This window comes from Macaca fascicularis, chromosome 2, assembly GCF_037993035.2.
Source record: "Macaca fascicularis isolate 582-1 chromosome 2, T2T-MFA8v1.1".
NCBI classification, from domain to species: Eukaryota; Metazoa; Chordata; class Mammalia; order Primates; family Cercopithecidae; genus Macaca; species Macaca fascicularis.
Genome location: NC_088376.1, coordinates 1,111,773 through 1,131,610, shown reverse-complemented (window position 1 = coordinate 1,131,610; position 19,838 = coordinate 1,111,773). Strand labels below are relative to the sequence as shown.

Here is a 19,838-nt window from a genome sequence, read left to right as displayed (position 1 = left end):
ATAAGGAGAGGAGGGAGGGAGGCATGGTCATAAGGAGAGGAGGGAGGGAGGAATGGTCCATAAGGAGAGAAAGGGATGTGAAAGCAGAGAGGGCTGGGCACAGTGGCTCAGGTCTGTAATCCCAGCACTTTGGGAGGCTAAGGCAGGACCACTTGAGACCAGGAATTCAATACCGGCCTGGGCAACATGGTGAAATCCTGTCTCTACAAAAAATACAAAAAATAGCCGGGTGTGGTGGCGGGTGCCTGTAGCCCTAGCTACTTGGGAGGCTGAGGTGGGAGGACTGCTTGAACCCGGGAGGTCGAGGCTGCAGCGAGTCATGATTGCATCATTGCACTCCAGCCTGGGTGACAGAGCGAGACCCTGTCTCAAAACACAAACAAACAAACAAAGGGGCAGAGAGGGCCGGGCGCGGTGGCTCAAGCCTGTAATCCCAGCACTTTGGGAGGCCGAGACGGGTGGATCACGAGGTCAGGAGATCGAGACCATCCTGGCTAACCCGGTGAAACCCCGTCTCTAGTAAAAAAATACAAAAAAACTAGCCGGGCGCGGTGGCGGGCGCCTGTGGTCCCAGCTACTCGAGAGGCTGAGGCAGGAGAATGGCGGGAACCCGGGAGGCGGAGCTTGCAGTGAGCTGAGATCCGGCCACTGCACTCCAGCCTGGGCGACAGAGCCAGACTCAGTCTCAAAAAAAAAAAAAAAAGGGGGGGGGGCAGAGAGATCTGAAGGTGCTGTTGGCTCTGAAGATGGAGAAAGTGGTCAAGAGCCAAAGAATGCAGGAAACCTAGAGAAGCTGGAAAAGGCAAGGAAATGGATTCTCCGTGGAGCATCCAGAGGGCGTGCGGTCCTGCAAGGGGGTGGATTCTCCGCGGAGCGTCCGGAGGGCATGTGGCCCTGCAGACACCTTGGTTTCAGCCCCGTGAAACTCATTTCAGACTTCGATCTCAAGAACTATAAGATGAGAAAGCCGTGTTGTTTTAAGCCATTAAGTTTGTAGTTACTTGTTACAGCAACAATAGGAAACTTTTAAGTTGACCTAATCTCTTGCTGCTGATTTGCTATCCTATCCAGTGATTTATTCATTCCATTAACATCTGTGGCCCATCAGACACGATGTGAAATGTTCTGTATATTAAAAAAATATATTAAGTCACAGCTGCCTCACGATTTCACAGACTAGTAGCCTCCATCTCCTCCCTGCCAATGTGACTGTTTCTTTTCAACAAGTGAGTCGGCCCATCTGGCAAACCCAGGAGTTCTGCGTACCTGGTCACGGATAAGCCCGTGATAGAGGATGCTCTGCATGTCCCTGCAGAGCCGCTCCAAGCCACCATACTTAGACCAGACGTTGGGGCTGTTGGCTGATACCAAACCCTCCACCGTAGTCTTCAAATGACCCAGCAACTGCCAGTGTTCCCTCCTGCAAGGGCATCAGTTACCAATGGTTAGTTACCTTTGTTGTGCCTGATCTGGATCATATCAAAGAGAGCCTCAGCCGAGGAGCCCCCGCCCCACATCCTGACATCCTCTCCCCTATTAATTTTCACTTGGGCGTAAAACACAACTCTGAGAGAATCGAAGTTGTGAACGATACTAATATAAAGACAAAAAGCAAAAAGCAAAAACCCTCACATTCAAATGGTATGTTATGTTTTGTAAGGGGATTTTTATCTACTATCTCACCCAATCCTCAAGTAAGTAGCATATAACTCTAACTTTACAGGCGTATAACCTGTTCACATCCATTTTTATTTTTTGAGACACTTACTCCGTCGCCCAGGCTGAAGTGCGGTGGCACGATCACAGCTCACTGCAGCCTCAACCTCCCAGGTTCGGGTGATCCTCCCACCTCAACCTCCCGAGTAGCTGGGAACTACAGATGTGCAACAACACAGCCTGAAGATTTTTAAATTTTTTGTAGAGATGGGGTCTCACTATGTTGCCCAGGGTGGTCTCTAACTCCTGGTCTCAAGGGATCCTCCCACTTCAGCCTCCCAAAGAGCTGGGATTACAGATGTGATCCACCGCACTCAGCCTAAGATCCATTTCTTAACAACGACAGTACCTGCACAATATACAAAAAGACAAAGGCATCCACCAGACATCTTCTGCCAAACAAAAAAGGCCAGAAACGACTTCTTATTTCCTATATTTCCAAGCGCTAACTACAGCATGGTGAAGGACAGAAACTGTAGTACTAAGGCGGTCACTAAAATGTCATTTATGGTTATACCGTAAGAAACGGCCATTGCAGAGGCCAATCGACTGCCAACTTTTGCTCAGTGACTCTGCATATCCTATGCCTCTTCCTCAGAGCTAACTAGCCTCTGATTTCTTAGTGACACAGTCTTCACATGTGCCAACAGGTTACAATCCGGTCTCACGGGCCTCAGAATCAGTCTGACTCATGAAGTGACTCTGCATACCTGTGTTCTGATTCATTCTGTACTGATCTTACAAGGTTAACTGTTAAACGACATCATGAGGCTGGGCGCAGCGGCTCATGCCTGTAATCCCAGCAATTTGGGAGGCTGAGGTGGGTGGATCACGAGGTCAGGAGTTCGAAACCAGCCTGGCCAACATGGCAAAACCCCATCTCTACCAAAAAATACAAAAATTAGCCGGGTGTGGTGGCACATGCCTGTAATCCCAGCTACGTGGGAGACTGAGACAGGAGAATCGCTTGGACCTGGGAAGCGGAGGTTGCAATGAGCTGAGATCGCGCCATTGCACTCCAGCCTGGGCAACACGCGTGAGACTCTGTCTCAAAAAAAAGAAAAGAACATCATGATAAATCCAAAAGCAAACATTAAGTACTCTATCATCCTAGGGCTTTGATTCCAAAATTATACAAACAGCACTGACATCTTAGAAACTTTGAGCGCTCAGATCTACCTATAATTTCCTCCGGACAAAGCTGAAGAATTTCCCTTCCTCACAATAAAGTGTCCCTGAGGTGCCAAAGCTACAAAAGAATGTGGCTTTTATTCTAAGATATACCAAACAATCTATATTTGGTATCTTCTCCTGTAGAAGAAAACTTTTGTAAAAATTTGATTTACATAGCTACTGTATTGTCACCTTTTAAAAAATTTTTGATTGATACATAATTGTACATATTTATAGTATACAATGGATACACTGTGCATTGATCGCAACAAATTAGCATATCCATCATCTTTTCTTTTTTTTTTTTTTTGAGACGGAGTCTCGCTCTGTCGCCCAGGCTGGAGTGCAGTGGCCGGATCTCAGCTCACTGCAAGCTCCGCCTCCCAGGTTTACGCCATTCTCCTGCCTCAGCCTCCCGAGTAGCTGGGACTACAGGCACCCGCCACCTCGCCCGGCTAGTTTTTTGTATTTTTTAGTAGAGACGGGGTTTCACCGGGTTAGCCAGGATGGTCTCGATCTCCTGACCTCGTGATCCGCCCGTCTTGGCCTCCCAAAGTGCTGGGATTACAGGCTTGAGCCACCGCGCCCGGCCCCATCATTTTAAATAGTTATCATTTCCCTGTGATGAGAACATTCAAAAACCTCTCTTCCAGCTGTTCTGAAATACACCATACACTGTTAACCCTTGTTGTCTTACTGTGCAACAGAACACCAGAACGTACTCTTCTCCTACCTGTCACCTTGGACCTGTTGACCAATCTCTCTCCATCCCCTTCTCCCGCCTTCCTGTGCAACAGAGCACCAGAATGTCCTCCTACCTGTCACCTTGGACCTGTTGACCACTCTCTCTCCATCCCTTTCTCCCTCCTACCCTCCTCATCCTCTGGCAACCACTATTCCACTCTCTACTTCCAGAACAACTTTTTAGATTAGACGAGTTATAGCATGTGACAGCTGTCTTTCTGTGCCTGGCTTATTGCACTTACTGTAACATCTTCCAGGTTCACCCATGTTGCCAAAACTGAAAGAATTAAGGCTGAATTGTATTCCACAGCGTATACACATACGGTTATCTTCAGCCTTTACTCTGTTGATGGACATTTTTTTAAGACAGTGTCTCACTCTCTGTCGCCCAGGCTGGAGTGCAGTGTCATGATCTTGGCTCACTGCAACCTCTGCCTCCCAGGTTCAAGCGATTCTCCTGCCTCAGCCTCCCGTGTAGCTGGGACGACAGGCGCAGGTCACCATGTCTGGATAATTTTTGTATTTTTAGTTAGATGGGGTTTCGCCATGATGGCCAGACTAGTCTCAGACTCCTGGCCTCAAGAGGTCTGTGCACTTCGGCCTCCCAAAGTACTGGAATTACAGGCATGAGCCACTGTGCCCAGCTGTTGATGGACATTTAAGTTGATTCCATATCTTGGCTATCATGAATAGCACTGCAATAAATAGAGGAGTGCAGATACCGCTTTGATACACTGATGGCATTTCCTCTGGACATATACTCAGTATCAGGATGGCCCGATCACATGGTAGTTCTATTTGTAACTTTTTGAGGAACCTCCGAACTGCGTTGCATGATGGGAACCTCCCAACTGCGTCGTGTGATGGGAACCTCTGGACTGCATCGCGTAATGCCTGTACTAACTTGCATTCCCACCAGCAGCGTATAAGGATTCCCTTTCCTCCCCATCCTCACCGACACTGGCTAGCTTCTGATTTTTTTTTTTTTTTTTTTAAATGTGGAGCGATTAGATTTGGTTTGCTAGTATTTTGTGAAGGATTTCTGCATCTATACTCATTGGAGGTACTAGCCTGCAGGTTTTTCTCTCGTGTCCCTCTCTAGCTTTGGTATCAGGATAATGTTGGCCTTGTAGAATAAGTATGGAGGAATTCTTTCCTTCAATTTTGTGGAACAATTGGGAAGAACTGGTATTAGTTCTTCCTTAAAGGTGTGGTAGAATTTAGCAGTGACGACATCAGGCCCTGGGCTTCTCTTTCACGGGAGAGTTATTACTGATTCAATCTCATTACTCATTATTGGTCTGTCCAGGTTTTCTATTTCTTCATGATTGAGTATCAGTAAGCTGTATGTGTCCAGAAATTTCTTTACTTCTTCTAGGTTTTCCAATTTCTTGGCACAGAGTTGCTCATAACAGCCTCTAGTGATTCTTTGTATTTCTGTGCTGTCACTTGCAATGTCTCCTTTTTGTCTCTGATTTTATTTATTTTGAGTCTTTTTTCCCCCTTGGTCTAGCTAAAGGTTTGTTAATTTTATCTTTTGAAAAAAACAACTCTTTTGTTAACCTTTTATATTGTTTTTTTTTTCAGTCTCTATTTCATTTATTTCTGCTCTGATCTTTATTATTTCTTTCCTTCTACTAATTCTGGGTTTTGTTTGTCCTGGTTTTCTAGTTTCTTGAGGTGCAACGTTAGGTTGAGATCTTTCTACTTTTTTGATGTAGATGTTAATTGCTATTAACTTCCCTCTTAGTACTACTTTTGCAGTATCCCACTGTTTTGGTAGGCTGTGTTCCCATTGTCATTTGTCTCAATAAATTTTCTAATTCCTTCTTAATTCTTCATTGACCAACTGGTTGTTCAGGAGTATGTTGTGTAATTTCCAAGTATTTGTATAGTTTCCTAAGTTGTTCTTCTTATTGATTTCTAGTTGCATTGCATTGTAGTCACAAAAGATACTTGAATGGCTGGGTGCAGTGGCTCACGCCTGTAATCCCAGCACTTTGGGAGGCCGAGGTGGGCGGATCACTTGAGGTCAGGAGTTCAAGACCAGCCTGGTCAACATGGCGAAACCCCATCTCTACTAAAAATACAAAAAAATTAGCCAGGTGTGGTGGTGTGTGTGTGTAATCCCAGCTACACAGGAAGCTGAGGCAGGAGAACTACTTGAACCCGGGAGGTGGAGGTGGAGCTGGGACTACACCACTGCACTCCAGCCTGGGCGACACAGTGAGACTCCATCTCAGATAAATAAATAAATACTTGATATGATTTCAATTTTTAAAAATTTGTTGAGACCTGTTTTGTGGCCTACCATATGACACCATATATCCTGGAGATGGTTCCATGCGCTGCTCAGAAGAATGTGTATCCTGCAGTTATTGAGTAGAACGTTCTGCAGATGTCTCTGTTAAGTCCATTATAGGATACAGTTTAATGCTGCTGTTTCTTTGTTGATTTTCTGACTGCATGATCTGTCCATTGCTGAAAGCGGGTATCAGAGTTCTCGACTGTTACTGTATCAGTTTCTCTCCCCATCTAGGTCTATTAATACTCACTTTATATATTAAGGAGCTCCCATGTTGGGTGCATGCATGCATATACACACACACACACACACACACACACACACACACACACACAGAGATACACACATACACACACAGACACATACACACACATACATATGCACAGATATACACACACATACATACACATACACACATACACATACATAAATACAAACACACACACACACACACACAAACTGTTATATCCTTTTGTTGAATTGACCCTTCATCATTATACAATGACATTGACTCTTTTTACAGCTTTGGATTTGAAGTCTATTTTCTCTGATATAAGTAAAGCTACTCCTGCTCTCTTTTGGTTTCCATTTGCATAGAGTACCTTTTTCCATCCCTTCCCGTCGAGTCTATGTATGTCCTCACATGTGAAGTGAGATTCTTGGAAGCAGCATATGGTTGGGTCTTATTTGGATGGTTTTTTAAAAATTCACTGAGTCACTGTCTTTCATTTGGAGAATTTAACCCATTTACATTTAAGGTAATTATCAACAAGTCAGGTCTGTTACTTGTTTTCTAGTTTTTTACAGTTTCTTTCTTTCCATTACTTCCGTTGTGGTAGTTGATTTTCTCTAGCAATGTGCTTTGAGTCCTTGCTTTTCAATTTTGGTGTGTCATAGGTTTTTGCTTTTAGTCAGCATGAGGCTTACAAAACACATTTTGTAGTTATAAAAAGTTATTTTATTTATTTTTAATTTTTTTATTCTTGAGACATAGTCTCACTCTCACCCAGGCTGGACTACAGTAGCATAATCTCGGCTCACTGCAACCTTCACCGCCCAGGTTCACCCAATTCTCATGCCTCAGCCTCCTGAGTTGTTGGAATTAGAGTTACAGGCCCCTGCCACTGCACCCAGCTAATATTTGTATTTTTGGTAGAGATGGGGTTTCACTATGTTGGCCAGGCCAGTCTCAAACTCTTGACCTCAAGTGATCTGCCCACCTCAGGTTCCCAAAGTGCTGGGATTACAGGTGTGAGCCACCATTCCAGGCCCATAAAAAGTTATTTTAAACTGACAGCAACTTAAGTTTGATCATAAAGATAGGAAAAGAAACAAACAAAACCTATACTTTAACTCCATTCCTCCCCAAATCTGGAATTTTTGAAGTCCCATTTTTACATATTTTTATATTGCCTATCTATTTAGTGTCTTCATCTTTTTAGGATCATTTACCCAACAACATAATTATCAATATCAGAGAGTTGAAATACTAAATTCAACTGAAGCTCATACACAATGGTTTGATTAAACCATTATGCCTGAATCTTAGATGCAAGTAAACAGATCACAATGGAGAAATAAAATATCCTTTCCAGGTCAGGCGCAGTGGCTCACGCCTGTAATCCCAGCACTTTACGGGGCTGAGGCGGGCGGATCACCTGAGGTTGGGAGTTTGAGACCAATCTGACCAACGTGGAGAAACCCCGTTCTCTACTAAAAAAATACAAAAATTAGCCAGGCGTGGTGGCATATGCCTGTAATCCCAGCTACTCGGGAGGCTGAGGCAGGAGAATTGCTTGAACTTGGGAGGCAGAGGTTGTGGTGAGCCGAGATCATGCCATTACACTCTAGCCTGGGCAACAAGAGTGAAACTCCGTCTCTCTCTCTCTCTCCTTCTCTCTCTCTCTCTCTCTCTCTCTCTCTCTATATATATATATATATATATATCATTTCCCTATTCTTTAACCATGTTTTCAGCAAGTAAGGTCAGTTTTTCCTATTACTGCTTGGTAATCGTTATTTGAATGGTATCACCCTGTATTCACATGTAATCTTTATATGAACAGAATCAAGACCTTGGAATTGAACTGGTTCAAAGCAGCTCTTGGTAGAGAGCCACTTCCACAAGTATACAGAATGTTCTCCTTTAATCACCATAAATGAAATGCACATCTTTCTAACCCTCTCACCCTATGCCTGGGTGGAACCAGGCCTAGTGGCAAGGGAGAGCATAACCCATCTCTACGTAAATCATTTTCATCAACTCACAATAAAGCCAATCTCAGAATAAAATCCCAACTACCTTCTTCTGGGAGGATCTTGACCACATTCCTCCTTGAAAGAGGAATAGAAATCGCTTAAGTGACTCAAGTAAGTATATGTAGGGAAAAACAGTTTTCCTAAATGCCAACTCAGTCTTAAGCTTACCATGTTATAATAAGTAACACTCAAGATTAAAATAAAAAGGTACAAAACTCTGTAAAGTATTACACTATATAACTAATACATAACTAAAACATAATCACTAAAAATATATGATATGTGCATATCTTATATATGATATATATCAAATATACGATAAATAGTAAATAAGTGAAAGTACTATGCAATTGCAAAGTGAGATTCAAGGTAAGAAATATACATTGGCCTATCTTCAATCCCCAAATACTCTTTTTAGTGGTAAAGGAAACAGCTTCAGCTTACTGGCATGCCCCTTCCACAGTGAGCTCTTTATCTGGGACAGGCCCATGGATCACAGCTGAAAGTCAGGTTGTCCCAAGTCAGGTAATGATTTGATCCCCAAAGTGGAGGAAGAAAGGTGTGATATACACGTGATGGAATAGCATGAAAGAATGAAAACTTTTGACCAAAAAGTTTCTAAAGCTAATTATAGCATATTAAGGTATAAAAAGCAGAATGTAAAATCAGATTTATGATCTCAACATAAAAATATGAAAAGAAATAATATGTTAATAGGGGTTACCTTTGGTAATATGGGGGAATTGTAGAGGAGAGGGGAATTGTTTAGGCCTTTCCTGAGATGAGCAATTAATAAAGGATCAGTAGACTGGGTGTGGTAGCTTACGCCTGTAATCCCAGCACTTTGGGAAGCTAAGGCAGGTGGACTGCTTGAGCTCAGGAGTTCGAGACCAGTCTGGGCAACATGGCAAAATCCCGTCTCGATTAAAAAAAACCTAAAAAATCCCTCCCCACAAAAAAAAAGGATCAATAATCTGAACAAACAAGAAGCTGGAAAGCCCCATAGAGGATTTTTTTAAATACTCAAGTATCAAGGGCTTCTACGTTGAAACACTGTGGTCAGGCAAGCGTCCCTGGGACTTTGAATGCCAGAAATTACTTCCTGGAAAGAAGTAATGTGTTCTTCCTTCAGGTAGAAAAAAATATAATTAAGTGAAATAATTATTGGTAACACTGAGGTAGCGGGACCCTATCACATTTGTGTTTAATTTTTCTTATCTGCCTATATATTTTGTTTTTAATTATCTAGTATTTAACTTGCAGGCTATGTAGTTGAATATGCTTTTTATATAAATAATATGCTTTAAAGAAAGAACATGCTTATAGGAAAAACATACTTGACTCTCTTATATAGTCTCTCAGCTCTGGGGCACCTGAGAGAATGTCCCACACATTTCACAGCTGACAGGAGAATCTTTCTTTTTTTTTGTAGAGATGGGAGTCTTACTATGTTGCTGAGACTGGTCTCAAACTCTTGGGCTCAAGCAATCATCTGGCTCGGCCTCCTAAAGTGCTAGGATTACAGACGTGAGTCACTGCACCCGGCCAAAGGAGAATCTTAATACCTGTAGGTGTGCTTTGTAACTTGACACCCATTTATCAAATGAGTAACATCAAATGTATGGAATTTCAACAATCAGTAGATTTAACATAAGGATGAAAAATCCCTTATGTCAGAAACCGAACCACCAACAAATTCCTTAGCATGAAGGTGAAGAATTCTCCATCATTGGCCCAATCTAAATACCAACTTTGCTGCTCGGTACTCCTCAGGTTAGGTACAGGCACCTTATCACATGCTATTACAAACGTGCCGACCTCGCTCCTACTGCCACGACCTTACTCACGCAGAGCTCTCCAACTGGAGCGCCTCTTCGCACCCCATTCAGGGATTCAGGTCCAGCTCTGATTCAACTTTCTCTCAAAACGTTCTAAATAATCTGACCCACTATAGCTCTTTTATTAGCACTCCAAAAGCATATGATGTCACTATACCATTCCTTCTAAAAATATTTTAAGACTGTTATTTAATATTATATAGCTTGTTTCCTGAAGGAAAGGGACTATGTATCTTCTATTTCTTTTGTATTTTATTATATATATATATATATATATATTTTTTTTTTTTTTTTGAGATGGAGTCTCGCTCTGTCGCCCAGGCTGGAGTGCAGTGGTACAATCTTGGCTCCCTGCAAGCTCCGCCTCCTGGGTTCACGCCATTCCCCTGCCTCAGCCTCCCGAGTGGCTGGGAGTACAGGCGCCGCCACCACATCTGGCTAATTTTTTGTATTTTTAGTAGAGACGGGGTTTCACCGTGTTAGCCAGGATGGTCTCGATCTCCTGACCTCGTGATCTGCCTACCTCGGCCTCCCAAAGTGCTGGGATTACAGGCGTGAGCCATCGTGCCCAGACTGTTTTATTTTTGAGACAGAGTCTCACTCTGTCACCCAGGCTGGAGTGCAGTGGCGTGATCTCGGCTCACTGCAACCTCCACCTCCTGGGTTCAAGCAATTCTCCTGCCTCAGCCTCCTGAGTAGCTGGGATTTCAGGCGCCCGCCACCACGCCCAGCTAATTTTTGTATTCTTTAGTAGAGACAGGGTTTCACCATGTTGGTCAGGCTGGTCTTGAACTCCTGACCTCATGATCCGCTCACCTCAGCCTCCCAAAGTGCTGGGATTACAGATCTTTTGTATTTTAATAAGAAGCAGGAGGAAAATGTCACCCAGTAGAAAGAAAATAGACATCACAGTCATTCAAACTGAATTTGAATTTGAATCTTGGCTGCTCACAAACTAGATGCACATTCTTTTTTTTTTTTTTTTTTTTGAAACTGAGTTTTGCTCTGTCGCCCAGGCTGGAGGGCAGTGTTGGTGATCTCAGCTCACTGCAACCTCCGCCTCCCGGGTTCAAACAATTCTCCTGCCTCAGCCTCCCAAGTAGCTGAAATTACAGGTACCTGACACCACGCCCAGCTAATGTTTGTATTTTTAGTAGAGATGGGGTTTCACCATATTGGCCAGGCTGGTCTCGAACTCCTGAGCTCAAGTGATCTGCCCACCTTAGCCTCTCAAAGTGCTGGGATTACAGGCGTGAGCCACCTCACCTGGCCTAGATCCACATTCTTGACCAAGCCATTTAAACTCTTGAAGCTTCAATTCCCTCAGTATACAATGGAGACAAGAATTGCTTCACAGAGGAGGGTGTAACTGACCATCTAGGGGAGGCACTATCATGCAGCACAGAATAATATTCTCTTTTCTCTGTCATTTTCCCTCTGTGAACTTCCATTGCATAAATCCAATAAATCCAACAACATCAAGAAGGGTACCTAGAATAAAGTCTTTTTACCCATTCTGCTTAAAAAGAAAATTCTGCCAAAAATTCCACAGGATTGGACAGTCTGCAACATAATTAAGTTTGGTCACAGTGTCCCACGTCCAAAGAGTATCTCCGCTGCATTTAAACCAAGGCGAAGTCTGTGGGTTAGCACGATTGCAGGGCCCTGCTGATGCTGGTCCTCTCACTGAAGTAGGAAAGCTAGGAAGGGCTTCCTCAAATATTGGATATGACTTTTATCTGCTTGACGGAATGGAAGAAACTTTAAAGGTTTTACTGCAGCATCATAAGGCTGATTTCATGAGCCATATAAGAAAGACAATCTTATGACTTCACCAGGCTCATCTTAGTACTGTCTAGGCAGCAGAATGCTTTACAAACAAGGTAAAGCAGGCACACAACACCACTTTCATAGTAGTGGCACAGGAGGAAAGACAGTGTTTCCGTCTCTTCAGTTTCAGGCAGATGATTTAAAGCTAAAGGGCAAGATGGGCACAATGGCACACACCTGTAGTCCCAGCTCCTTAGGAGGCTGAAGCAGGAGGATTGCCTGACCTCAAAAGTTCAAGTCTAGCCTGGGCAACAATGTGAGAACCCTTTAAAAAACCGAAACAGCTGTGGGGAGAGGAATACTGAGAAAAGCTTCAGGCTTAGAGTCCTGGCAGTCAGCTGAAACGCCCTTCCTCTCCTGGGTTCTGACAATAGCAGTTTCCCCAAAAGCTTCAAGAGTACGTTCCTGTAATTCTTGTACTAAAAATCGAACTAGCAATTGCTAGTTTGCTTTAAAATCACGTGATCATCCTGCTTTGCTACCAGTTCTATATAAACTGTTAACCCCTAGCATAATCAAAGGGAGACGCAAAAAAAAGAAGACAGGAAATTAAAAAATGTGAAAAAGTGAAAATGAAGAGGAGAAATGGGAAGAAAGTGGCACTTCCAATGACAACAGTTCCACTAGCATCTGCCCAACTGAAGAGGGATGACCACACTCTTAATGTTTTCATTCCTCAGATAAATATTCACTGAACACCAGCTATGTGTCAGGCACTGGGCTAGGCACTGGTGGTTAAAGAGGGGTTATGAGTCCCATCTGTCAGAGAACTCAGGATGTAATGGGGGAATGGGCACTTAGAGAGCCATGCTGTGAAGGGAGACGTGAGATGTGCTCTAATAGAGTGGGATGCCTTCTAAAGAAGCATCATTTAAGGGGCGACTAGGAGCTCTTCAGGCAAAGAGGGAGGTATTGCAGTGAGGGTAGAAAAGCAAGAATGAGAACGGCGAGAAAGATGTGAGAGTGGGTGAGTGTGCCATGATTTTGTAATTGGAAACTTCATTAAGTACTAACATAAAGATTCAGGCCAGGCACCGTGGCTCACGCCTTAATCCCAGCACTTTGGGAGGCTGAGGTGGGTGATCACGGGGTCAGGAGAATGAACCTGGGAGGCGGAGCTTGCAGTGAGCCGAGGTGGTGCCACTGCACTCCAGCCTGGGCGACAGAGCAAGACTCCGTCTCAAAAACAAAGATTCAATACCAGGGTGAGGAGTTTTGACATAGAAAATGTTCTATTTTCAATGGGAAAACCACTGAACATTGCTTTTGTTTTGTTCTGTTTTTTGAGACAGTCTCATTCTGTCACCCAGGCTGGAGTGCAGTGGCACCAGCTTGGCTCACTGCAAGCTCTGCCTCCCGGGTTCAAGTGATTCTCTTGCCTCAGCCTCCCCAGTAGCTGGGATTACAGGCATGCACAACCACACCTGGCTAATTTTTTGTATTTTTAGTAGAGACAGCATTTTGCCATGTTGACCAGGCTGGTCTCCAGCTCCTGACCTCGGATGACCCACCCACCTTGGTCTCCCAAAGTGCTGGGATGACAGGCATGAGCCACCAAGCCCAGCCAATCACTGAACATCTCTGAGTAAAATATTACAGTAATTTTGTTTCTGAAAAATTAAAGTAGTAGCAGGGTGGGGCTATCAAGTTGGAAGATTAGTTAAGAAGCTACTGAGGTATAATCCCCAAGGAGAGATTATATGGGTCTACAGTGAATAAACTATATCTGCCCAGAATTTGTCCCTTTATTTTGGTAAGAGAACCCTGATTTTCCGCTGAGGAACCACCTCTCTACCACTTACTCGGTCCACGAGGTTCCAAGAGCTCACCCTGCTCTAGGATCCAGGGTTGGGCACATAACTTAGGCCTGACTAAGCAGAATAGCCCATACCCTGACCACAAGAACGGAAACGTGTCAGTCCAAAAAGAGTCAGCCCTGGGATTTTTGCTTTGCTGGAGCTACTGGGACTGCATCTTTCTTGTTGCTGGTATTGCTAAGCTTGGAGTTGCTACGATAATCCTGTAGAAGAGTCTACCTGAGAATGAAAACAACACATCAGGAGGCAGAGCCCAGAGACACAAATTCTTGACTTTGAACACCCATATTTGGGCATTTCTGAAGCAACAGTACACCCTAGATTTTTTAGTACTATAAACCATTCTATTTGGAAATGGAGAGAAAAAGAAGGCTTCAAAAGAAAAATTAGGAACAAAATTTTAGACCCCGGTGATTGCTTAGATATGGGAAATGGAGAAGAGGAAAATGTCAAATTTCACTCTGAAATTTCACTCTGGCTTGGTTGAGTGAGTGGAAAATGCTATTAACAGAGATCAGAGCAGGGGAAGGTTTTGGTCAGTGGAATAAGCTTAGTTTAGAGACACTAAAACGGATCTCACTCCTTGATTTCTGACTGTATCTGGATCACAGTGCCAGGAATACTGAGCAGGGCATGTCCCTGAGTTGCAAGCTCAGCAGTAGACTGTAAGGCCAAGGCAGTCTAGGGAGACAGAGCAATGCTAGAAAGATCATTCCTTTAGCAGTTTACCAGTCTAGTTTTTTTGTTTGTTTTGAGACGGAGTCTCGCTCTGTCGCCCAGGCTGGAGTGCAGTGGCCGGATCTCAGCTCACTGCAAGCTCCACCTCCCGGGTTCAGGCCATTCTCCTGCCTCAGCCTCCCCAGTAGCTGGGCCTACAGGTGCCCGCCACCACGCCTGGCTAATTTTGTGTATTTTAAGTAGAGACGGGGTTTCACCTTAGCCAGGATGGTCTCAATCTCCTGACCTTGTGATCCGCCCACCTTGGCCTCCCGAAGTGCTGGGATTACAGGCATCGCCACCACGCCCGGCGTAGTGTAGTAGTTTTACCAGGCAACCTCAAAATAACTGGCATTTAGGAAACGGGGGGAAAGGGAAGTATCATCCCTGAGCTCAACAGCGTTTTGCTGGAGTGAGAGCTAGACGGAAAACACCAGGGAAGCCCATCACATAAGCTCACTACGGGGGGAAGAGGGGGAAGAGGGAAGCTCAGCCAGCACTCTAGGTCCCAGTGTGTTCAACTCAGATAGAGGAGCCCCTGAAAGAGGAAGAACAAGTGATGCCCTTGCAAACAGTCACTTGTGGGGGAGACACTCGCCTTATTTTAAAAAAACTAGTAAGGGGTGGAGTCGACATTTTTTCTACATATCAGGCTCTCAGTTAGGAGCTTTATGCACATTATTGTATTGAATCTTCAAAACTTCTCAGGCAGGAAAGCATTATTCTTCCTACTCAGGCAGGTTAACTTGATCAAGTTAAGCCAAATTAATCCTTGAACTAGGATTCAAGGATGCAGGTCTATCTGACTTTGAAGCTTATTCACATTTCATTATATCAACCACTTAAAGAAAATATACTAAAAAGTTTCATCTTTCATTTTTAAAATGATGCTACCGGCCAGGCACAGTGGCTCATGCTTGTAATCCCAGTGCTCTGGGAGGCCACGGCGGCAAGATCCCCTGAGGCCAGGAGTTCGAGACTAGCCTAGGCAACATGGTGAGACTCCGTCTCTACAAAAAATTTGGAAAAAAAAATTAGCTGGGAGTGGTGGCACATGCCTGTAATCCTGGCTACTGAGGAGGCTGAGGCGGGAAGATCACTGGAATGCAGGAGTTTGAGCCTGCAGTGAGCTATGATTGTACCATTGTACTCCAGCCTGAGTGACACAGCGAGGCCCTATCTTTAAAATAAATGAATAAATAAAAATGATGCTATCTCATCAAGGAGACTGTTTCTGAACTGGGTGTTTCATTGGCCAGAGAGAGGTTATGTTTGCAGTAACTCAGTCACAAAGCCTCAATTAATAGGCACAAGGAATATATTTACCAGCCGTGTATCTGAAGCTAAGGAGGCCATCGGTACCATGAAGCCTCATTAAACCACACATTCTGAATTTGCCAGCCGCCAACACAGTACGCCTATAACTATGACGTGAGTGACTTTGTGAGGATAACCCCACTACTAAAATTAAGTTTTGGTTGAAGTTTTGGTTAAGAGGCAATCATAAAAAGAGTAAAAGACGGGAAAAGATTCTGCAAAGGAGCTGTCCTACCGCCCTGGATGACAGGCACAGAATGCTACGAAGTTGACTCACTATCTTATGCATTTCTTTGTTACTATTAGCACAGTGAGAGGCAGCATAGTGTAAGTATTAAAAGTACAGACTCAGGCCAGGCACGGTGGCTCACGCTTGTAATCCCAGCACTTTGGGAGGCCGAGGCTGGTAGATCATCTGAGGTCAGCAGTTCGAGACCAGCCTGGCCAACATGGCGAAATCCCGTCTCTACTAAAAACACAAAAAATTAGCTGGGCGTCGTGGCGGGCACCTGTAATCCCAGCTACTTGGGAGGCTGAGGCAGGAGAATTGCTTGAACCCAGGAGGCGGAGGTTGTAGTGAACCAGGATGGTGCCACTGCGCTCCAGCCTTGGCGACAGAGCAAGACTCTATCTCAAAAAAAAAAAAAAGTATAGACTCGGGCTGGCATGGTCATTCACGCCTGTAACCTCAGGACTTTGAGAGGCTGAAGCTGGAGAATCGCTTGAGCCCAGGAGTTTGAGATCAGCCTAGGGTAACATAGTGAGACCTTGTCTCTAAGAAAAAGACAAAAAGAAAAAAAAAAAGCGCAGACTCTGGTGCCGAACTGCCCAGATTTGAATCCAGTTCTGCCAGGGATTTGCTGTACAACCTTGGCAAGTTACTTACCCGTCCATTTCTCAGCTTTCTCATCTGTGCCACAGTGATAACAGTAGTACCTACTGTATACAGTAGTCATAGGCTTAAAGAAGTTAATGCAGTATTCATGTCTTAATACCTTAAAACAATACCTGGCATGTGGTAAATAGTGTTTGTTACATACATTAAAAAAGTAACTAAGTCAGGCCGGGCGCGGTGGCTCAAGCCTGTAATCCCAGCACTTTGAGAGGCCGAGGAGGGGGGATCACAAGGTCAGGAGATCGAGACCATCCTGGCTAACACAGTGAAACCCCGTCTCTACTAAAAATACAAAAAATTAGCCGGGCGTGGTGGTGGGCGCCTGTAGTCCCAGCTATGCAGGAGGCTGAGGCAGAGAATAGCGTGAACCTGGGAGACGGAGCTTGCAGTGAGCCGAGATCGCGCCACTCACTCCAGCCTGGGCAACAGAGTGAGACTCCGTCTCAAAAAAAATAAAAATAAAAAAATAAAAATAACCCAGCCTCCCTCACATGAAGTGGTGCAGGGAAATCAAAACAATCCTAAAACGTGTTTAGAATTTACATGTGACCTCTCGCATGAGGCATTTCACAGACATCTGTAAGAAGAATAAATAGACAAATAGGCAAAGCAGAAACCGAAATATGGAAAAGGGAAGTAAAATGTTCAGTTTCACTTAGTACAAATCATTCTCAGATCTCAGGCAGGAGCCCCAAAGTCCTGTTAGTCCAGGTTTTGTTCAACAGGCCACTTTGCACATAAAAGTAGAGCCACCCTTAAAAAGAGCAAGTCTTCACTCAGGAACGTCTCATAAATCTTCCCTTGTTGGTATTTTCTCAGAGGTAAATATTCTGCTTCTAGTTTTTGGACCCCAGCTGCTCCTGAGACCATCATTATATCTGAAACTGTTTCTAAATGTCAAGCGAGGTCAGGCCTGGTGGCTCACACCTGTAATTCCAGCACTTCGGGAGGCCGAGGTGGGGGAGAATCGCTTGAGCGCAAGAGTTAGAGACCAGCCTGGGCAATATGGTGACAGCCTGTCTCTACAAAAAAAGTTTTTAAAATTAGCCAGGTGTGGTAGCTGGCACCTATAATCCCAGCTACTTGGGAAGCTGAGATAGCAGAATCGCTTGAGCCCAAGAGTTGGAGGCTGCAGTGAGCCTTGTTCACGGCACTGAAACTCCAGCCTGGGGGACAGGGTGAGACCCTCTCTCAAAAAATAAAACAATAAATGTCAAGTAAGACTCCCTCATGCCACATTCCTGCTCTCGCCTGTCAGCATTCCAGTCTCTTTAAAAGATTAAGACCAGAGTTATTAATGAAGCAAACCCTAAATGTGGAAATCATCTCTACAGACTCCGATTCATCATTTACTCAAAGCAGTTTGGTGTTTTTTCGGTTTTTTGTTTTCTGAAGACAGGGTCTTCCTCTGTGGCCCAGGCTGGAGTGTGGTGGTGCGATCTCGGCTCAATGTAGCCTCGACTTGTTGGACTCGGGCGATCCTCTCACCTCAGCCTCCCGAGTAGCTGGGACCACAGCTGAGCACCACTACGCCCAGCTAATTTCTGTATTTTTGTGGAGACGGGGGTCTCCCTAGGTTGCCCAGGCTGGTCTCAAACTCCTGGACTCAAGCGACCCGCCGCGGTCTCCCCCAAAGTGCTGGAATTACAGGGGTGAGGCACCGCACCCGGTCCAAAGTGGTTTTTCTATTTTATATCCCCCAATTTCTAGAAGACATGAACTCTCTGACAACGGCTCCATATAAATACACGTGAACTTGCTTAGTTTGCACTGTGAGGAAGAAGTGACAGGTCTGAAGACGAAAGGAAATGACACAGAGGTCCTGCCACTCTGACAGCGATTCGCCAATGACAAAGTGCAGAGTTTCGGGTCCCGTGGGCAGCCCCCACCCCCGCCGCACCGCCATGACACTCGCGCCCTTTCTCCCCGGGCTCTCGTCGCCTTCCTCCCCGCGCTCACTCCGCCTCAGCTTCCTCCTAAGCCGCTCACGACGCTTCGTCTCCGCTCCCGGGACTTCTCACCGCGCCCTCCTCTTCACGTCGGCCCCACTTGCAGCCACGGCAAGTTTCAGGCAGGGTGGCGCCCGGCCCTGTCCGCGGACTCCGGCCTGTGACGCCTCCCTCACCGCGCTGCAGCCCCTCCGGCCTCTTCGCCGTCGCTCTCGGCGGCCGCCTCCCCTCCAGCAGTCTGGGCTCTGAGCTTCCCCCTCCTCTGCTCCCCCGGCCCTCCGCAAATCCCACCCGCCCGCCTTCGTCCCATCCCCGCCCCGCCCGCCCGTCCTCTGCGAAATGCTCCCCAAACAAGTCCTCCGCAGCCGTCGTCCTCAACACTCGTCGCGCCCGGCCCTTCTCTCCTCGGCCCCGCGCCCTCCCAAGCCTCCCGGGGCTCCAGCGCCTGTCGCTGCCCCGACTCCGCGGCCGCTCCCAGCCCACCTGCTCTCCTCAGCCAGGCGCTCCTCGCCGCCTCCGAGCTCCATTCCCGCGCCCTCGGGCCGCATCCGGGGCTGCGAGGCCGCCTCTTCGCCCAAGAGAGGCGCCCCCGCCGCTTCGCCCTTCAGGGCTCCCGGGGGCCCCTGGGGCCGGAGGAGGCACCCACGGCCGGTGGGCTCCGGGTGATGCGCTACACACGGGCGGCGGCAGCGGCGGCAGAGACAGCCGCCTGGGTTGCGGCTTCTATCCCGGCCACCCCCACTTCCGGCTCCGGGGACTACAGCTCCCGGCAAGCCCTTCGAGACCAGGCCGCTCCCGCAGGCCGCGCCCTCCAATCCCAGGCCCCTCCCGCAGGCCGCGCCCTCCAATCCCAGGCCGCGCTCGCAGGCCGCGTCCTCCAATCCCAGGCCGCGTCCTCCAATCCCAGGCCGCGCCCTCCAATCCCAGGCCGCGCTCGCAGACCGCGCTCCTCCAACCCCAGGCGGCTCCCGCAGGCCGCACCCTCCAATCCCAGGCCCCTCCCGCAGGCCGCGCCCTCCAATCCCAGGCCGCGCTCGCAGACCGCGCTCCTCCAACCCCAGGCGGCTCCCGCAGGCCGCACCCTCCAATCCCAGGCCCCTCCCGCAGGCCGCGCCCTCCAATCCCAGGCCGCACCCTCCAACCCCAGGCCGCTCCCGCAGGCGGCGCCCTCCAATCCCAGGCCCCTCCCGCAGGCCGCGCCCTCCAATCCCAGGCCGCGCTCGCAGGCGGCGCCCTCCAATCCCAGGCCGCGCTCGCAGACCGCGCTCCTCCAACCCC

At 46.6% G+C, this 19,838-nt stretch overlaps 1 protein-coding gene across 19 annotated transcripts in view; it reads right to left on the bottom strand.

The window, feature by feature from the left end:
- RUBCN (rubicon autophagy regulator) overlaps positions 1 to 19,838 on the bottom strand; it is a 74,039-nt gene that overhangs the window by 40,072 nt on the left and 14,129 nt on the right. For 8 of the 19 annotated variants that reach the window (XM_045387305.2, XM_045387310.2, XM_045387309.2 and 5 more), the window contains exons 1-2: positions 19,044 to 19,312; positions 1,267 to 1,420 (exon numbers count right to left, since the gene is read on the bottom strand). In XM_045387305.2, the coding sequence (XP_045243240.2) occupies positions 1,267 to 1,420; positions 19,044 to 19,108 (219 nt within the window). In that variant the 5' untranslated portion in view covers positions 19,109 to 19,312. Of the gene's footprint in view, positions 1 to 1,266; positions 1,421 to 19,043; positions 19,313 to 19,838 lie in introns of those variants that run through there. The other 11 variants (XM_074030328.1, XM_074030333.1, XM_074030331.1 and 8 more) reach the window with 2 other exon arrangements.